Genomic DNA, 17946 nt, shown 5'->3' with positions numbered 1-17946 from the left:
TGCATCGACCCATACTCTCTGCCCATTTACAAACGTCTAAGTGACTGTTTTGCGTTCAAAGACCAGCGACATGGATGTGGAATATCCGTAGCTGGATGTTGCATGTCAGATCGGCAGAGCATGGACAAGGATGCTTTCAAGTCAGGAAGTTGTCAATAGGTTCTGGAGTTGGATTTCTCTGCAGGCAGGAGGAATGAGATCCAATGACCCCCCCCCCCCCCCACCCAGGTTTACAAATCAGTGAAACCAGAGTTCAAGGCATAGTGTTTGCTTTCCTACCATTGGCAGTTCCTGATTTGGAGGACTGGTGTTGGATTGAAGCCCAAGGATGAATCAGAAGTCTGGAAGTTGAGGCCCATTGGCCATAGCCAAGTCTGTGAATCTCTGTGAGTCTACCGGTGAGGTCAAAGCCCAGTGTCTGCAGACCTGAGTCCACGTTCGCTGGAAACTGGAACTGGAGTCCTGTCCGGGTGCTATATGGGCAGCGGCATGTGTGCTGACACTTGTGAGCTGTCCCCAGCACACCATCAATGCAACTAACATACTTCACTGTATGTTTTGATGTACGTGTGATAAATACACGAATGATTTTTTAAAATTTTTTTTTATTAGTTTTTCAAAACATTTTACAAATTAAAAACCCCAAATCCCAATGAGGAACATTAAAACCGTGCAAAATTAAGCATACAATAACAATATGCTACAAAGGAAGAGAATTTAACAAAAAAAAAGCACCTAAATTAAAGACAAGTAAGCTTAGTGTCCTCCCCAAGCCCCACAACACAAGAAAAAAACAACAGCAACTCCAGACCAACCACAACACAATATAGAGAGTATAAGTCAGGACAGCCAAACTCCCAGACTGTGAATACACTCAGCAACAGAGGGTAATAATGCCTTCTACCAGAAAAAAAAGGAGCTGAAAGCAAGGGACCGAAAAGAAAAAAAATACCCTAGTCAAGAGGAAGGTTATGAAAGTACTTGATAAAAGGTCCCCAGACCTTCTGGAACTTTAGATCCAAATTGAGAACTGAATAATGAAGTTTTTCGAGGTCCAAGCAGGCCATGATGTCGTTAAGCCATTGAGCATGAGTGGGCGGGGCAATATCTCTCCAACTGAGGAGGATCAAGCGTCTAGCCAGGAGAGAGGCAAAGGATAATATTCGGCATTTGGTCGGACCCAGACATAAATCTGTCTCGCCCCAAAAACCGAACAGAGCAATTAAGGGATTTGGTTCTAGGTGCTGATTCAGAATACACGATAACGTAGTGAAGGCATCTTTCCAGAATTTCTCCAAGCTAGGACAGAACCAGTACATATGGATGAGAGAGGCCAAACCCCTCTTGCATTTATCACAGAGCGGACTAACGCTAGGGTAGAATCAAGATAGTTTAGATTTAGACATATGGGCTCTATGAACAATCTTAAACTGTAAAAGGCAGTGGCGAGCACAAAGAGAGGTTGAGTTAACTGATTAGAGAACTGAATCCCAGCTCTCCTCAGGTAAGGAGATATTTAAATCCTGCTCCCAGGCCATTTTGATTTTATCCATGGGGGCCCGTCGTAAGGCTGCTAGTTTATCTCGGATGATTGATATTAAGCCTTTACCTAGTGGATTCATGGAAAGAAATAGGTCCATAGCATTTTTCACAGGCATTTCAGGAAAGTTAGGAATTAAAGGAGCAATAAAGTGTCGGATTTGGAGATAACTGAAAAATTGAGCATTGGGCAGATTGAACTTAACAGAGAGCTGCTGAAAAGAAGCGAAGCGATTATCAATGAAAAGATCTTCAAAATGTCTAATGCCCTTCCTATTACCAAACCTGGAATGCTGAATCGTATGTAGTAGGTAAAAAAAGGTGATTATGAGCAACAGGGCTGGAAACGGAAAACCCCTGGAAACCATAGCATTTCCTGACCTGAGCCCATATACACTAAGTGTGTCTAACAAGAGGATTAGCTATTGATCTGGGCAGACTACTAGGGAGTGCAGAGCCAAGAAGTGCAGAGATAGATAATTCTTTAGTGGAGCTCAGCTCCATTGCCACCCAGTTAGGGCACTCGGGCTGGCCATGGAAGAAAGACCAGAAGGTAGCACAACGTATATTAGCTGCCCAATAATATAAACGAAAGTTAGGTAAAGCCATGCCACCCTCTTTTTTAGATTTTTGGAGATGGATTTTATTAATTCTAGAGTGCTTATTCTGCCACAGATATGACAAAATAATAGTCTAAGGATTCAAAAAAAGATTTAGGAATAAAAATTGGGATAGATTGAAATAGGTATAAAAATTTGGAGAGAACATACATTTTAACAACATTAATATGACCTACCAAAGACATAGATAGAGGTGACCATTGTACCAGACTCTGTTTTATAGCATATGAAAGATTGGCAAAGTTTTCACGAAAGAGATCTTTAAACTTCCTTGTGACTGTAATTCCAAGATAAGTAAATTGATTATGGACTACTTTAAAAGGGAGATCACGAAATGTTAGTTCTTGTGCTTCTTTATTAATTGGGAGAAGTTCACTCTTATGTAAATTAAGCTTATAGCCAGAGATCTGGCTAAATTGGTCAAGAAGTGAAAACGTTAGAGGTAAGGATGTAGACGGATTTGAGAGAAAGAGTAATAAGTCATCAGCATAGAGAGAAACTTTATGCTCAGCACCCCCTCTCCAAATCCCAGTCAATTCAGGGCAGTTTCAAAATGCTATCGCCAGAGGTTCCATAGCCAAATCAAAGAGAAAGGGACTTAAGGGGCATCCCTGGCGGGTGCCACGTTTGAGATTAAATACTTGGGATTTCTGAAAATGAGTTAAAACAGAAGCACTAGGACACAGGTACAGCAATTGGATCCAAGAGATGAAACTTTGGCCAAGGTACTTGAATGATTATTTAATTTACTTTTGTCCCATTGAGCCAAAGCTGGACTTAGACAGATTAGGAGAATAGGCAAGAAGTGGCAAAAGAAATACAATGTTGGAAAATGCAAGGTCGTGCACTTTGGTAGTAGAAATAAATGTGCGGACTATATTCTAAATAGGGAGGAAATAGAAAAATCTGAGATGCAAAGGGACTTGGGAGTACTTGTGCAGAACACCCTAAAGGTTAACTTGCAGGTTGAGTTGGTGGTGAGGAAGACAAATGCAATTATAGCATTCATTTCAAGAGATCTAGAGTACAAGAGCAGCGGGGTGATGCTGAGGCTTGATAAGGCACTGGTAAGGCCTCACCTTGAGTATCATGTACAGTTTTGGGCCCTTCATCTTAGAAAAGATGTGCTGGCATTGGAGAGGGTCCAGAGCAGGTTCACAAAGATGATTCCAGGAATAAAAATGTTATCATACGAGGAATGTTTGATGGCTCTGGGTCTGTGCTTGCTGGAATTTAGAGGGATGAGGGGCGCATCACATTGAAACTTTTTCAAAGTTGTAAGGCCTAGACAGAGTAGATGTGGAAAGGATGTTTCCCATGGTGGGAGAGTCTAGGATAAGAGGGCTATTCTCAGGATAGAGAGGCATCCATTCAAAACAGAGATGCGGAGAACTTTAGTCAGAGGGTGGTGAATGTGTGGAATTTGTTGCCACGTGCAGGGGTGGAGGTCAGGTTGTTGGGTGTATTTAAGGCAGAGATTGATAGGTTCTTGATTGGACATGGCATCAAAGATAATGGGGAGAAAGCTGGGAAATGGGGATGAGGAGGAGAAAAAAAAAGGATCAGCCATGATTGAATGGTGGAGCAAACTTGATGGGCCACATGGCCTAATTCTGCTCCTATGTCTTATGGTCAAAGTACTCCTGATTAATTCCATTCCCCTGTTGAGTTCCCTGTAATGCATCATCCAGCACTGTGATACTCAGTGCAGCCAACAGGCCTTATTTTATGGTAGGTGAGATATGTCAGCTGTTATCAGTTTCAACAACTGAATCTACATGGAACCAACTGGGGCACTGTCGTATTGAGTCATATCAAATCCAACTAAAAATAATACAATCCTACTATGTCTGCGGCTGTTTTTAATTTATGTCACTTTAGTTTCTCACTGTGTTTAAACAAAGAAAAGTGGATCCAGACGGGAATTAGTAGTTCAAGCAGCCACTTTTTAAAAAAATCCATAATATATTGCACATGTATCGACTTTTTTTAAGATATTTTTTGAAAATTTTATTATGACTGAGAAAATAACTGAAAAAGTTGGGGGAATTTCTTTCACGGTAATCTTGGTAAATTGGTTATTGGAAAAAAAACAACAGAAGATTTGTAAAAACTGATCAACAGACAGACAGACATACTTAATTGATCCCGGGGAAATTGGGTTTCGTTACAGTCGCACCAACCAAGAATAGTGTAGAAATATAGCAATATAAAACCATAAGTAATTAAATAATAATAAGTAAATTATTCCAAGTGGAAATAAGTCCAGGACCAGCCTATTGGCTCAGGGTGCCTGACACTCTGAGGGAGGAGTTGTAAAGTTTGATGGCCACAGGCAGGAATGACTTCCTATGACGCTCAGTGTTGCATCTCGGTGGAATGAGTCTCTGGCTGAACGTACTCCTGTGCCTAACCAGTACATTATAGAGTGGATGGGAGTCATTGTCCAAGATGGCATGCAACTTGGACAGCATCCTCTTTTCAGACACCACCGTCAGAGAGTCCAGTTCCACCCCCACAACATCACTGGCCTTACGAATGAGTTTGTTGATTCTGTTGGTGTCTGCTACCCTCAGCCTGTTGCCCCAGCACACAACAGCAAACATGATAGCACTGGCCACCACAGCCTCGTAGAACATCCTCAGTATCGTCTGGCAGATGTTAAAGGACCTCAGTCTCCTCAGGAAGTAGAGACGGCTCTGACCCTTCAATAGGATGAGAGTAAAGAAATTAAGGTGATGCATAACCAGTTTAGGAGGAAGAATTCTTATTACTGAATCGACATCCATGGATGATTAAACTAAGGGGCAACATAAAACCTAATAAAAAAGATAGCAAAGTTGCAAAACTTGCACAGATCTTCATGACAGAAAAGATACAAAGAGGAGCAAAAGGTTAAAAAAAAGTGAACGAATGGAAATCTGCAAAGGATATCCAAACCAATCCAACAAAATCTAGTTGCAATTTAGAAGAACTGTGTCATCAGTAAAAATGTAGCCTTTTGAAAGCAGATAATATGACATTGTAAATGAAAATAAGCTTAGGCAGGCATGTTGAATAATTATATTGATCAGTATTTACATTTGAGGAATGGGATAGATGCCAGATGTCCCATTGTAACTAACAGTGAAGTCAGGATGTGGTCTTGCCAAAGTTAACATAGTAGAATTTCAACAAAGATAATGACAGAACTTAAGAATGACAAACACCTAGAATCAAATGGCTTTCATCCCAAGGTAATAAAGACTGATAGGTGGAGTTAGGTCATGGATCAGTAGTGATCTCTCTGTTTAGCAGATGAACTGGCATTACTCTGCTTCCAGTGAATTTTATATGCTTGGGACTGTGCAGATGTGCTCCAGGGAGAGGAAAAATTGGCAGTTCTTTTTTGTTTTCAAAGCTCAGATTACTCCTTCCTTCCTTAATTTCCAAATTATAGGACCAGAGGGTGAAAAGCAACAGAAATTATACCACAAAGCAAGAAATGTTTTAAAATTATTGCCCTTCACAATAACTTAACCTTTTATCAAGGCATTTCTTCTAAGCACTATATTGTTGATGCTATATTTAATATCACTAAATATAACTGCAATAAAAAGATATTTTTCTATAATGTGATGATGAATTGGAAACTGAGTAGATTTCATTGTACTCTGGTAATGCCACTCTGCTAAAGTTGCTTTTGTTATTATGGTTGGTGGGCTTGTAATGGCATTGTACTTTACAAAAGCAACAAAGGGTTGGTATTAAAGGAGTGGTGGGATGTAAGTTCAGTCACCACTATTGCCATGGAAGTTATTAAGCGAGTTAGGTTCCTCCCTAAAGGCATGTAGGCCAAGATTTCAGAATGTAAGTCACTGAGCCTAGCAATAATTTTTCCAAGATCTTTATTGCGCAGTAACACAGCAGATAGAATAAATGTTCTCACTGATCAACATGGGAGATAGGTCATGATGGTCATAACCATGGTCGATCTTTTTAAAAGAGATGTCTTTAGTTTGTACCTCATAAGGCAGGTGGAGTATTTTTCAATACCTACAAAGATAAGATTGATATTGGTAGCTACCACAGATATATCCATTCTCAGGATTAGCATGTAGCTGAAGAGATTGAACACAGCTATTGTGGAATAAGGTTGACTCTACGAGTGAGTTAAAATTTGACATGCCTTGCTTAATAAAAATGCAAACTTAATTTTTTAAAGTTTTATTAAAATTATTCTTTCTATGATATTTTCCTCTGGCATGAAAGGCTCTTTCTTAAAAAATAAATTCTCATTTGGTTTTGATAAAAAGAACATTTTAATTTTATATAAGTAGAAGTCACAGGCAATTAAAATTTAAAATACCTTTAGATGGTTTAACCTATGTTTTATGTGGTAAACATGTCTGCACTAGCATTAACTTGTTAGAGATCAAGTTATAATTATAACTCAAGTTTGAAGGAACTGGGCAGAGTTGTTAAAATCCATTTGCTTATTTTACCATTAAAATAATTTTAATTACTATGATTGATTTTAATTTTCTTGTTAGAAGGATAAATCTTTCTTTCCCATTAAATCATGTCAGTTTCCTGAATGAAATTAGGAATTTACTCCCAATCTGTTTAAACTTTTCTAGAATTCCAGTGCAGTGATAGTATAACACATACAAAATGCTGGAGGAACTCAACACATCAAGGTTTATCCATGGAGGGAATAAACTGTCAATGTTGAGTCCTCTCCATAGATCTGCCCGACTTGCTGAGTTCCTCCAGCATTTTGTGTGAGTTCCTCAAGATTTCCAGCATCTGCAGAATCTCTTGCTTTTATTGAGTGGTAGCGTGGTGATAGTAAACATGAAAATACAATTACCGTAAGAATACAGTGGAAGATGGGAGCTCTGATCTGACCAGTGGAGGAAAGAGGGTTTTACAGGGCTAAGTTCTTAACTACTGTGAGAGAAAAATTATATACAGAATACCCTTCACAACAACTGGTTTACAGAACAATGATGAAAGCTTGGGAAGAGCATTAACTTCATTTATGTCTAAACTATATTTAGATTCAAGATTCACTATATTTAGTGAATTTCAGTTTGTAGCCTAAGAGGGGAAAAAGATAAGGGGAAAGTGGGAATTCTATTTCTAAATACAATTCTATTTCTAAATGCATTTTTTAAGAATTATTTCAGAACCACTTTTGACAAAGCCGTAAAAGATGAACATGCATTTTAACTCAGTTAATAACATTCAAATCTGACAAATGAACTGTTGAACAATCTCTATACATGTTTCATCATATTTCATAGTGGCAGTATTTGTTATTATTCTTTACTTCTAAAGTCTGTTTTCAGATGAAAATTGATAATATTATAGTGTTAATGCAATCCAGAAATAAAAACATAACTCTCGGAAATATTCCAAATCCTTGACTAGTAAAATTTGTATACCTCGGGCTGCAATGCTGTCTTTAATCACAGAGTGAATTTGGAATGACTGCCTGTTAATATTAAATTAATGTAAAGCAGGTGCCTGTATGAAACTCCAATGAAAACAAAATGAGGCATCACTTTGGAATGCTATCCTGACACAGACCGAGAGAAATTACATAAAGATGTCAAGGAGAAAACAACTAAAACACAGAGAGGGAGGGAGGGAGAAGGAGAGGGAGGGAGAGGGAGGGAGAGAGAGAGAGAGAGAGAGAGAGAGAGAGAGAGAGAGAGAGAGAGAGAGAGAGAGAGAGAGAGAGATTTTAGTGCGATCAATAACTGTTGTAATACTATATTTATTATTTTCCCAGCTGCTATTAATTTTCTACTATCCTTACTGGAGCCTGACCCCATTAAGCGGCCAAACATTCAACAGGTACTTTCTGATCACTGGCTGAATGACGACTCCTCAGGGATACCTACGTCAAGGACACCTACATCAAGCATGGCTTACTCAAACCGGTAGGGCGTAATGACCTCTGTTTGTTTCAAATAGCATGATTAAACCCTGTTTATCTCAGCAAAAGTTGTGGATTTACTTGGCCATCACTGTGCATGCCTGAGTTTCTCATTGCATTCAGTGCTCTGAGGACCTGGCAGGAAGCCACAGACTTTGTGGCTTTTAGAGAGAGTCCACAATTTTCCTTTGTGATTTATTTTTTAATGAATTGGATTTGAAGTTGGTTTATTATTTGTTATATGTACTGAGATACAGTGAAAAGCTTGTCTTGCATGATGAAATTAAACCTTCAAGTGTATGAAAACATTTACGATGGAATTGAATTTCTAGGCAAATCTGTTTGATTGATGTTGTTTGGTGCAATAATATTACCGAGTAGAAGGAGAATTCCCTTTCCTTTTGGGAAAAAATGTAATGTATAGGAATCTTTAATGTTCTCCTGAGAGGATGTCAAGCCCATTTTTCCCAATTGAAGGAAAACATCTCACATGATGCACTGGACTGCCATCCTATATTTTATTGTCTAGTCTCAAATGGAACTCAAAATTACTGTCATCCAACTTATATGTACGATCACGGCCACTGATACTACAGATGGAGTGCAGAGGATATTTACAAGGATGTTGCCTGGATTAGAGAGCATGCCTTATGAGAATAGGTTGAGTGAACTTGGCATTTTCTCTTTGGAGTGACAGAGACTGAGAGGTGACCTTGATAGAGGCATATAAGATAACGAAGGGCATTGATCATGTCACTAGGCAGAGGCTTTTTTTCCCAGGGCTGAAATGGCTAACACGAGAGGGCATAGCTTGGAAGTAGGTACAAGTGGGGTGTCACATGCAAGTTTTTCACACAGAGAGTGGTGGGTGCATGGAATGCACTGCCATTGACAGTGGTAGAGATGGATACAATAGGGTCTTTTAAGAGCCTCTTGGATAGGTACATGGAGCTTAGAAAAACAGAGGGGTATGCAATAGGGAAATTCTGGAGTAGTTGGCACAACATCTTGTGCTGCAGGGCCTGTAATGTGCTATACGTTTCTATGTTCTATAAAACATGGGTATAGACCCATTTGAGAGATTGTTCACAGGCTGCTTCACTAATTTCAGAGACCAGAGCTCGATCCTGACCTTGGGTGCTGTCTGTGTGGAGCTTGCATGTTCCCACAGTAACTGTGTTGGTTTCTCTCTGGTTGCTGTGGACTCAGAATTGAGTTTATTATCATAGACGTATGTTGTGAAACTTGCTTTTTTTTTTGTGGCGGCAATACAGTGCAAGACATAACAATTACTACAAGCTACAAAAATGAATAAATAAATAGTGCAAATAGTTCCCTTCCACTTGTTAAAGATGGGCAGGTTCAATTGACTACTATAAATTGTTCCTAGCTTAGTTATGTGGCAAAAGAGTTGAAGTCAGATTCATAGAGTCATACAGCTTTGAAACAGGCCCTTCGGTCCATCTCAGGCATGCTGTTCAAAATGTCCATCTAAGATAATCCCATTTGCCTGCATTTGTCCCATATGCCTAATTCGGAAATAGTTGGTGGGGCTGCGACAAGGAAAATGGGATTGGCATCAATTACGAGCTTGGATTCAGTGGGATGTACAACTCCAGTGACAAGTCAAGTAAAACTGGACAACAATTTTTTTCAGAAACGTTGCTTCCTCAGGCGTTTTTTTAATGTTAGACCGCACAAAGCTCAGCCCAAATATAATAAATTTGGGGCGGCATGATAACAGCATTGTGGTTACACAACGCATTACAGTACCAGCGACCTGGGTTCAATTCCCGCTGCTGCCTGTAATGTGTTTGTATTTTCTCTCAGTGACTGCGTGGGTTTTCTCTGGGCGCTCTGATTTCTTTGCACAGCTTAAAGCCATTCCTGTTGGCTGTTTAGTTGGTCACTGTAAATTGTCCTGTGATTAGGCTAGGATTAAATCAGGGGATTGCTGGGCAGCACGGCTTGAAGGGGCAAAAGGGCCTATTCCACACTGAAATGAGTAAAAAGATAGATAGATAGATAGATAGATAGATAGATAGATAGATAGATAGATAGATAGATAGATAGATAGATAGATAGATAGATAAATAAATAAAGTCTGCTTGTATCATGTAGGTACTTGGAGAAATAAGAAATTAAATTCTATTGATTATAATGCATTTATTTGCATAACAGTGCTGATGGCTTGCAATTGTTCAACTAAGCTAAAAATATGTTGTTAATGATTTTCGTTTGTACTTAGTATCTGAGGCTTCTTGCTTATGTCCAACAATACTCAGCCAGCATTGATGGATTCCAGTTGCCCTGATACCATTTCTCCATGACCTCCAATGTCCTGATGAAACCTTTCACCATGCCCATCCCTGATAGTGCCAAGATTTGCAGGGAAGAAGTCTAAATAGGAATGTAGAAAATTAATCTTTAGTGACATGTTGAACCTCATGGTTTAGTGTGCCTGAAGCATGCTGTTAATCAGCTGCACGTAACTTGGTGCACTGTAGTTGCCAAGAAAATTTTCAACATGTTATTTTCTCCAGTCCCACTAGAAGTTCCTTGAATTGCCTGCCATTGATAACCTGTTGGATTTGTGGACCAACAAAAATGCCTTTCTTGGCATCAGTTTTTCTGGCTCAAATTATGAATTGAAATAACAAAGATAGGTGATTTAAAAAAAATGGTATGTGATAGGGAAATCTCATGGTGCCTTTCATGATCAGCAGCACAAAATCCATATAACACACTCAAAAGTACAGTGGAAACAAAATCTATGTTGCCCAGAGTAATCATCGATAAATGTTGGCATGGTCCTCCCCTGATGTCAGAAGAATACCTGTAAAATCAATACTATATGATTCACCAGAATATGCATGGTTTCTTTCATGTTCCCATCAGAAGCTGCAATTTCAGTAGAGCTTCTGCTAATTGAACAAAAATGTTCAAGGCAGACACCTATCGGCAATTGAGTTTCAAGCCCAGCCCTGCTGTTCATAAATATTATTGCACAGAAGGTGTTAGATGTAAGGATGCAAACCAAGTCAATGGAGATTTAGAGATTCACTTCAAATTAAAATCACAGAAGATTAACAGCCGCCTGCAAGAAGGAACAATATATTTGACATCCGGTATATTGTGGCAGGATAGAAAGCCACAGGGAAAATTGGATTCTGAGTCGGATTTGCACCTGCCCTGATGATTGGAGGGTAGATTTTGACAGAGGTTTCAGAATAACTCAAATTGTTATCATCATCTCTTTCGATTGCTTTCATCTCTGTCAGGAACGTAGCATGGTGCAAAATAGAAAGTCCCTTAAAGGAAGGCAGAAACATTAAGGCAATGCAAAAAAAAAAGATAGATTGTGTGCAGCTGTTAACTGCAAATCTATCCATCAGATTCTGATGATGACAGACAGTCATGACTGACTGCGTTTGGTGAAAGAAAGATCTTAACCTTAGTCACTGTATTGAAAAGAAAACTATTTCACTAGAGTGTGGTGAAATAAAACAACCTTACAAAATCATTCATATAGGAAGCAGTATACCTGGTCCACCAAAAACAGCAATGCTAAGAAACAAACATACAAACAAATGGAATAGAATCGGAAGTAGGGCCTGGCCCTTTCAGCCTGCTCTGCCATTTCACGACATATGCCAGTGATATTAAACAAGATTCTGATTCTGATAAGTTTGCGACTGATCCATTTGGGGCCATTGAGTGCCCTTTAGTCTCTGAAACTTATCAAGCGTCTTTCTAACCCTGTCTTAATAACAATCAAATATCCTGCTTTAACCGCTCATTGAAGAAAGCATTCCAAAATTTCACAACCCTCAGAGAGAAGAAATTTTGCCTCAGCTGTGTCCTAAATGGGTGATCACTTGTTCTAGTTCCTCCCAAAGGAAATGGACTCTCCACAACCACTCTTGGTTATGATCCTTCAAGACCTTGTATGTTTAAGTCAAGTTCCCTCTCACTCTTTGAAACACCTCTGGATACAGATTGAGTCTGTCCAAACTCTTGGAAGTCAAAGTCAAAGTAAATTTATTATCAAATTGTCGCCATATACAACGCTGTGATATTTTTTGCAGGCATTTATAGGAAAATAAAGAAATACAATAGAATTTATGAAAAACTACATATCCATAAACAATTACTGACCACCTATGTGTAAGTATAACTTGTGCAAATATAAAATAAAGTAATACTGAGAGCACGAGCTACAGAGTATTTCAAAGTGAGTCTGTAGGTTGTGGAATCAGTTCAGAATTGTTGTGAGTGAAGTTATGCACACTTGTCCAGGAGCCTAATGGTTGAAGGATAATGACTGGAGGTGTGGGACCTAAGGCTCCTGTACCTCCTCCCTGATGTAGGTAGCGTGAAGAAAGCATGGCCTGGATGGTGGAGGGCCCTGATGATGGATGCTGCTTTCTTGTGGCAGTTCTCCATGTAAGTGCGCTCAATGGTGGGAGGACTTTCCCTGTGATGGACTGGGCTGTATGCACCACTTCAAATGTCCATCACTGTAACCTTTCCTCATAAGGCAATCCAGCCAATCTAGGTCTAAGTCTATTACGTTTTCTCAGAACGGCTTTCAACATGCAGACGTTCCTCCTTAAAAATGGGGCCAATATTGTACAGTACACAGAATCCAGATGTGGTCTCACTAATGCCCTCTGTCAATGAACTGTAATCGCTTACTTTTGCATTTGATAACAACAATGTATTCTTACCTTTCCCAATTATTTACCCAATTATTGGAAATTGTTTCCCAATTGCCTGTACACAAGCCTTTCTGTGAACCATGCATTCAGAAAGGGCCAAACTGAAAGGGTATTGAAAGCCATAAGAAGGCTGGACAGCCTGGAGTTAGTAATGGGCATCAGGATCTGAGTCAAGGCAGTGATTAGGTATGTGGGTGGATATGGTGGGGGTGTGGAGACTGGGGCCTCTGTTTTACAGTCTCAGGGGACTGGTGGGTCAGTACCCATGCCTCGGATTCAGTCTCAGATTCATAGAACACTACAGCATAGGAATACAGCATTTGGAACATCTCTGCCGGCCAGTGGTGTAGTGGCATCCGCACCGGATTTTGAAGTGAGCAGCCGCCAGTTTCAGATCTGCCTGGCTCCCTGACGCTGTCCATCCGTGTTGATTTTAGAACCGAGCTAGCAACTCGACCTTATAAAAAACAGACCAATGCTGAAGAAATGGCAAGGTTACCGGCCATTGATCCATAACGTATGGAGAGAATCAACAACAACGGCAATCGACTCATCTCGTCTGTGCTGAACTGTTATTCTGCTTAGCCCCATTGACCTTCACCTGGACCATAGCCTTCAATACCCCTCCCATCCATGTACTTATCCAAACTCCTCTTAAATATTAAAGTGAAATCTGCATCCACCACATCCACTTGCACCACCCTCTGAACGAAGAAGCTCCTCCTCAGGTTCCCCTTAAACTCTTTGTTATGAGAGTCTAATTCTGCCTGGGAGTAACCAATGACCAGGCAACTTAGTCTAATTTCCCAGAAGCAGCATTGAACAATGAACAATGTGTGGATGTGTGATGCAGTAATCATGTCAAGAACAAGATTTAATTACTCTGGAATTTGCCTTGTATAATTTCTAGATGGATGGCAGTGACTCAGAAATGCTCATTGCTGCATTTCATTCAAGTAATGCTCATTTTCTATTGTGCAACGCTGATGAAATGTGTTACGTTGACTGATTTTCTAGTCCCAAATGACAAAACAGATGGATGTTATCAGCCCATACCAAATTGTAAAAATTATCTGGTTTTATTATTTCATAATGAACTTAAATTAAATAGATTAAAGCTTTAATTAAAAGTTAATTCGAAATAACCAATGGAATATGGCCCAAAGTAACCAAATTTCACTGAGTTACAATCTAATTTCAACCTTTAAGCATGCTTTAGTTAACTTTAGTGTCTTATTTGTTAATAATAAGCAGACCAAGCAGGTATTTTTGCGATTCTATCCCATAGCTCATAGCTGTTTAGAATCCTTACAGCCTGTGGAGTAGCCGCATAGCAAATAGTGTTGCACACAGCTTGATTCATAGGATTTGGTTATGGGATGTCAAACCTTGCCCCTTCAAATACTTCAGTTCTGAGCAATGACGATCCACTGACTCGACAGTCTGGTTGCCCAGTACTTTGATGCCTTCACCCACTTGTATTGTGGAGTGATAGAGTGCAGGTTGTTACTGTTTATGTTGTTAGTCTCAGGTTTCTGCCAGAATTCCCAGGCAAGGGGATGGATTCCACCCATCAGTTATACATTACCTATTACCCAGCTCATGAACACAACAGGCAGAAATTTTAAAACACATGGCTTGTGCTCATTCAATTGGGAACTCAGAGAAGGAGTAATCCCAGATGTATTGGGGTATTGGGAAGAAACATTTAAAAAACTGAAATACATGGATCAGTGTTGAAAGCTGTATTAATGAAGATAAGTCAGTTTTGTTAATGACTTGTTCATATACATTTCTGAACTGTTTGCACTTTCTTTAACCCCACATCATTCTTTTCTCACATGTTTAGGTTAGATTGTGCACAATTACTTTGAAATTATTGGTGTTAGCAACTTTTGGTAATTATTTAGGGAATAAATATTCTTACAATATACCCCAAGAAGCCTTCTTGACTTCGTCAGTACCAAATCACGTGGACAGTAATAATTATGGATGTCAATCTTGTACACTTAGGATTCAAGCCACTGGAAAATTCACTTTGTCACAGGTTTAAAGCTTAAGGGCATTGTTTGGCCAGCTTGTTTCAAATTCTTCAGTACCATTGCTAATGCTCCTCTTTTAATTTATTTTCTTTGACTTAGGTTCAAGGTATTGCTTTAGCCTTCTTCTAGTTCAGGCAGATCACAGAGCTAATCCCCAGGAGGACAATTGAAAAATCCCACAACTGGAACAAAGAAAGCTCATAGCTAAATAGTCAACCAGCTAGCATCTCTGTCTGACAACATTTGCTTCCCACCCAACTGGAAAACAAAAAGTGTCAGCTTTAGCTGTCTATTAGAATTTCTATTAAAAGCCCTGGATAATCAAAAAAAAATGTAACCGTTGTCAAACAGTTACTATTGTGGTACTGCACTTTCGGATCCATATCTTTCAGCTTCTACTACCTGTTCCTATCTGCCTCTGGGTGTCAGTGAATCGTAAATAAATGGGGGCAGCCCACAAGTGTCACCATGATCTTGTGCCAACTTAGCATGCCCACAACTTATTAACCTTAACCGTACATGTTTAGAATGTAGCAGGAAACTGGAACACCTGGAGGAAACCCACAGAGTCACGTGGAGAACGTAGCGGCAGGAATCAAACCCCAATTGGTGATTGCTCCGCTGTGCAGTTATTGCACTAACTGCTAACCTACCATCCTGTCCATGATGGATCATAATGGTTCTGACAGTAACCTCAAATCCAGTTCTCATTGATCTGCAGTACCCTTTCATTTCCTCATTTATTAAATACCTAAACTTATTGGGCCTAAAAGTATTCAAGCAGGGAGGAAAAAAATAATCAAGTCATCTTTATCTTAATGGTTGATCCCTTACTTCTAGACAGTGCACACTAGCTTTAGAATTTATCATCAGTGCGAACATCCTCTCTTTGTCCATCCTGTCTGGATCCTTCATGATCCAGATGGGAAGAAATTTCTTTAGCCAGAGGGTGGTGAATTTGTGGAATTTGTTGACATGTGCAGCTATGGAAGCCAGGTTGTTGGGTGTATTTAAGGCAAAGATTCATAGGTTCTTGATTAGATCAAAGGTTACGGGGAGAAGGCCGGGATTTGGGGTTGAGGAGGAGTAAAAAAGAATCAGGCATGATTGAATGGTGGAGCAGACTCGATGGGGCAAATTGCCTAATTCTGCTCCTATGCCTTGCGGTCTTATGATCTTATATAATACATTTCAGATAACTGTGCCTCTCTCTTTTTAACTCCAGAATTACAAATCTGTCTGAGCAGCATCTACAGAATCTCCTGTGTTTATCATAAGATAATCTGTCCTTTCCGAGTATTAGTATAGTAAAGCTCTCTGAACCGCATCCACTGCATTAACATCCTTTCTTAAATAAGGCCAGTGTGCACAGTACTCCAGATGTGGATCACCAGTGCCCTATGTAATTGGAGCACAGCCCTCCACTTTTCATTGAAAACTGAAGAGAACTGTCTGCTCTTTTTGCTCAACACATGACGTTTAGCTCCACTGATGAAAGAAGAAACAAGCTGGCTAGAAAAGAGTTCTTCCCCGACTCACCTTCCACGTTTCACTGATGTAACATTTAAACTTACATCCATTTGTGCAGTATGATGCTATGTTTCGTCTGACAGCCATGTTATTTATCGATGGATTGATTTATATTTGGAAATGCTGCACACGATAACAAGCTTTTCCGGCCCGATGAGCCTGCGCTGCCCAATTAGACCCATGTATAATTAACCTACTACCCTGCATGTTTTTGGAATGTGGGATGGAACTGGAGCATCTGGAGGAAACACATGTGCTCACGGGGAGAACGCACACACTCCTCACAGGCGGTGCTGCCCTTAAAAGAGAAGCTAATGTGTATGTACAGTACTGTGCACACAGAAATATAGCTAGGGTGTATTATGTCTTTCCAGTTACCAAGTAACACTTAGTATTACTGAACTAACACAAAGCTAAGTACTCAAATTTATGTTTCCCAACCACCTTCCTATTTTAACTTACAGTATATTTACATGTGTGCGCCTAAGGCTGTGGCACAGTACTCTATTGGCTAGTTAGCAGTCATGGTCTAGAGCTATTTTAAAGAGAAACAGAATGATAATTAAAAATGATAGATGAGGATGCTCTACCTGTGGATTTTTAATATTTTTGACCAACTGTCTAATTTGTCCTCCTGTCAGGTAAAGCCCTGTTACAAATGATGACATGGAATTTGCTCAATTAAAGTCTGCTGCTTAGCCATATGTTGATCTTATCTCATTCCTGATCCTGAACAAAGAGCAACAGACTCAGTGCTAACATTAAGTCTGGTGGCTAGACTTAAGTGGTTTAGCCTGTCTTCTAATCTCAGTGGTTTATTAAGTAGCTGCAGTTTTTGCAATTGCCTGTTTACAACAATGGCCTCAAAGGAGCAGGTTTATAAACATGTTCATTAGGTGATGTAGCAGCAGCTAGAATAATGATATTCACAGAATTAAAGCAGTCCATGTGAAAAAGTAAAATTCTACAAATCAGAATCAGGATCAGGTTTAATATCACTGGCATATGTCTTGAAATTTGTTAACTTTTCAGCAGTGGTTCAATGTAATACATCATAATAAAAAAACAATTACAGTAGATATATATATATATATATATATATATATATATAATAAATTGTTAAATTAGTAGTCTAAAATAGAAATAAAAGAAGTCATGATGTAGTGTTTATGGGATCAATGTCCATTCAGAAAACAGATGGCAGAGGGAAAGAAGCTGTTCCAGAATCACTGAGTGGGTGCCTTTAGGGTTCTATACCTCCTTCCTGATGTTAACAATGAGAAGAGGACATGTCCTGGGTGATCGGAGTCTTTAATAATGGGAGCTGCCTTTTTGAGGCATCGCACCTTGAAGCTGTCCTGGGTACTATGGATGCTAGTGCTCATGATAGAGCCGACTACTCTCTGCAGCTTACTCGACCCTGTGCAGAAGCCCCTCCATACCAGGCGATGAGATAGCCAGCTAGAATGCTCTCCACTGTACATCTGCAGAAATTTTCGTGTGTTTTTGGATACATACCAAATCTTCTCAAGCTCCTAATGAAATATAGCTGCTGTCTTAATTAGATT

The 17946-nt window shown here is 39.6% G+C and overlaps 1 protein-coding gene across 2 annotated transcripts in view; it reads left to right on the top strand.

The window, feature by feature from the left end:
* hunk (hormonally up-regulated Neu-associated kinase) overlaps positions 1 to 17946 on the top strand; it is a 65977-nt gene that overhangs the window by 31761 nt on the left and 16270 nt on the right. For both annotated transcript variants that reach the window (XM_059968674.1, XM_059968675.1), the window contains exon 6: positions 7939 to 8089. In XM_059968674.1, coding sequence (XP_059824657.1) covers positions 7939 to 8089 — 151 coding nt within the window. The remainder of the gene's footprint in view (positions 1 to 7938; positions 8090 to 17946) is intronic.

Source organism: Hypanus sabinus, chromosome 4 (assembly GCF_030144855.1).
Source record: "Hypanus sabinus isolate sHypSab1 chromosome 4, sHypSab1.hap1, whole genome shotgun sequence".
Classification (NCBI taxonomy): Eukaryota; Metazoa; Chordata; class Chondrichthyes; order Myliobatiformes; family Dasyatidae; genus Hypanus; species Hypanus sabinus.
This window is presented reverse-complemented; position numbering and strand designations above follow the sequence as displayed.